The 1,131-nt window shown below is 56.9% G+C and overlaps 1 protein-coding gene across 1 annotated transcript; it reads left to right on the forward strand.

Annotated features, from left to right (window-relative positions):
- Positions 1-310: 310 nt before the first annotated feature.
- LOC104392165 (protein S100-A7-like) lies at positions 311-918 on the forward strand. Its single transcript, XM_010001532.1, has 2 exons — positions 311-463; positions 733-918. Exons 1-2 carry the CDS (start codon positions 311-313, stop codon positions 916-918), a joined length of 339 nt encoding a protein of 112 aa, XP_009999834.1.
- Positions 919-1,131: the final 213 nt, after the last annotated feature.

The following is a 1,131-nucleotide window of genomic DNA, read 5'->3' on the forward strand; positions in this document are numbered from 1 at the left end:
GACCTTGCACAACTCCTGGGGTTGCTGCCCTTGAGGAATTTGGAGGGTGTCACAAATCGTAGCTCAGGGAGGGTATAAAAGACTCCTTCACCTCCACCTCCCTGTCACTGATCCTGCATCTCCTCCTGCCCAGCCTTGTCTGCAGAATCAGACCCAACATTGCCCAGGGGTAAGTAGGTCCTGCCCGGGGGGTGGTGGCTCCGGGCTCGGCGCTGCTGGAAGTGCCACCTGGCTGAGCACCCTGGAGGAGAGGAAAGTCCTCCTCCCTTGATGGCCTTTAATATTTTGCTGCCTCTTTCTCCCCAGCAAGATGAAAACCGACCTGGAGCTGGCCTTGGAGTGTGTCATCAATGTCTACCACCAGTATGCCATCAGGAACCCCATGGATGACTACCTGAGCAAGCCCGAGTTCTCGGAGCTGCTGAAGGAGAACGCCAAGCCCTTCCTCCACGACACCCTCCCAGTAAGACCCCACTATGGCCAGGCTCTCCCACTGCTGCCAAGAGCTCCCAGGAGTGGTGGCCTCTTGGGGACATGGGGGTGACCAAGAGCTTTCCCAAGAGGGTGGGAACGTTTTCCTAGTGCAAACCTTGGGTGAACCTCCCTCTGGAGCTGGGGGAGACCCTGAACCTCCCTGTGCTTCAGGCTTTTGTTCAGACTCACGTGGGGAAGAGAGGAACAGTTTCCCACGAGGCTGACCCTCTGTTTTTTGTCACACCTGTCCTGCTGCAGCCCAACACAACCACTGATGACTACATCAAGCAGCTCTTCACCAAGGCAGACGCCAACCGCGACGGGCGCCTCAAGTTCACCGAGTTCCTCACCACCTTGAATGGGGTTTTCATTGATGCTCACAAAAGGTCCCACCACCATGGCCATGACCACGGCCATGACCACAGCCACGACCACGACCACTGAAAGTGCAGCAGCTCCCAGGAGGACCATGCCCATGGGATGGGGCTGTTCCAGCAGCACCATCCCCTTCCCTGCGGGCACCAAACCTGTAACCAAAGCCTTGGCAGCTGCTTCTGCCTGTAGCACCTAAATAAAATCTTTCCCCCTGCACCAAAAAGCAGCTGAATTCCATGTCTTGGTGTCTCCAGGAAGGATGCAACGTGGGGATGGGGGGTT

This window comes from Chaetura pelagica, unplaced genomic scaffold, assembly GCF_000747805.2.
Source record: "Chaetura pelagica isolate M959 unplaced genomic scaffold, ChaPel_1.0 scaffold681, whole genome shotgun sequence".
NCBI classification, from domain to species: Eukaryota; Metazoa; Chordata; class Aves; order Apodiformes; family Apodidae; genus Chaetura; species Chaetura pelagica.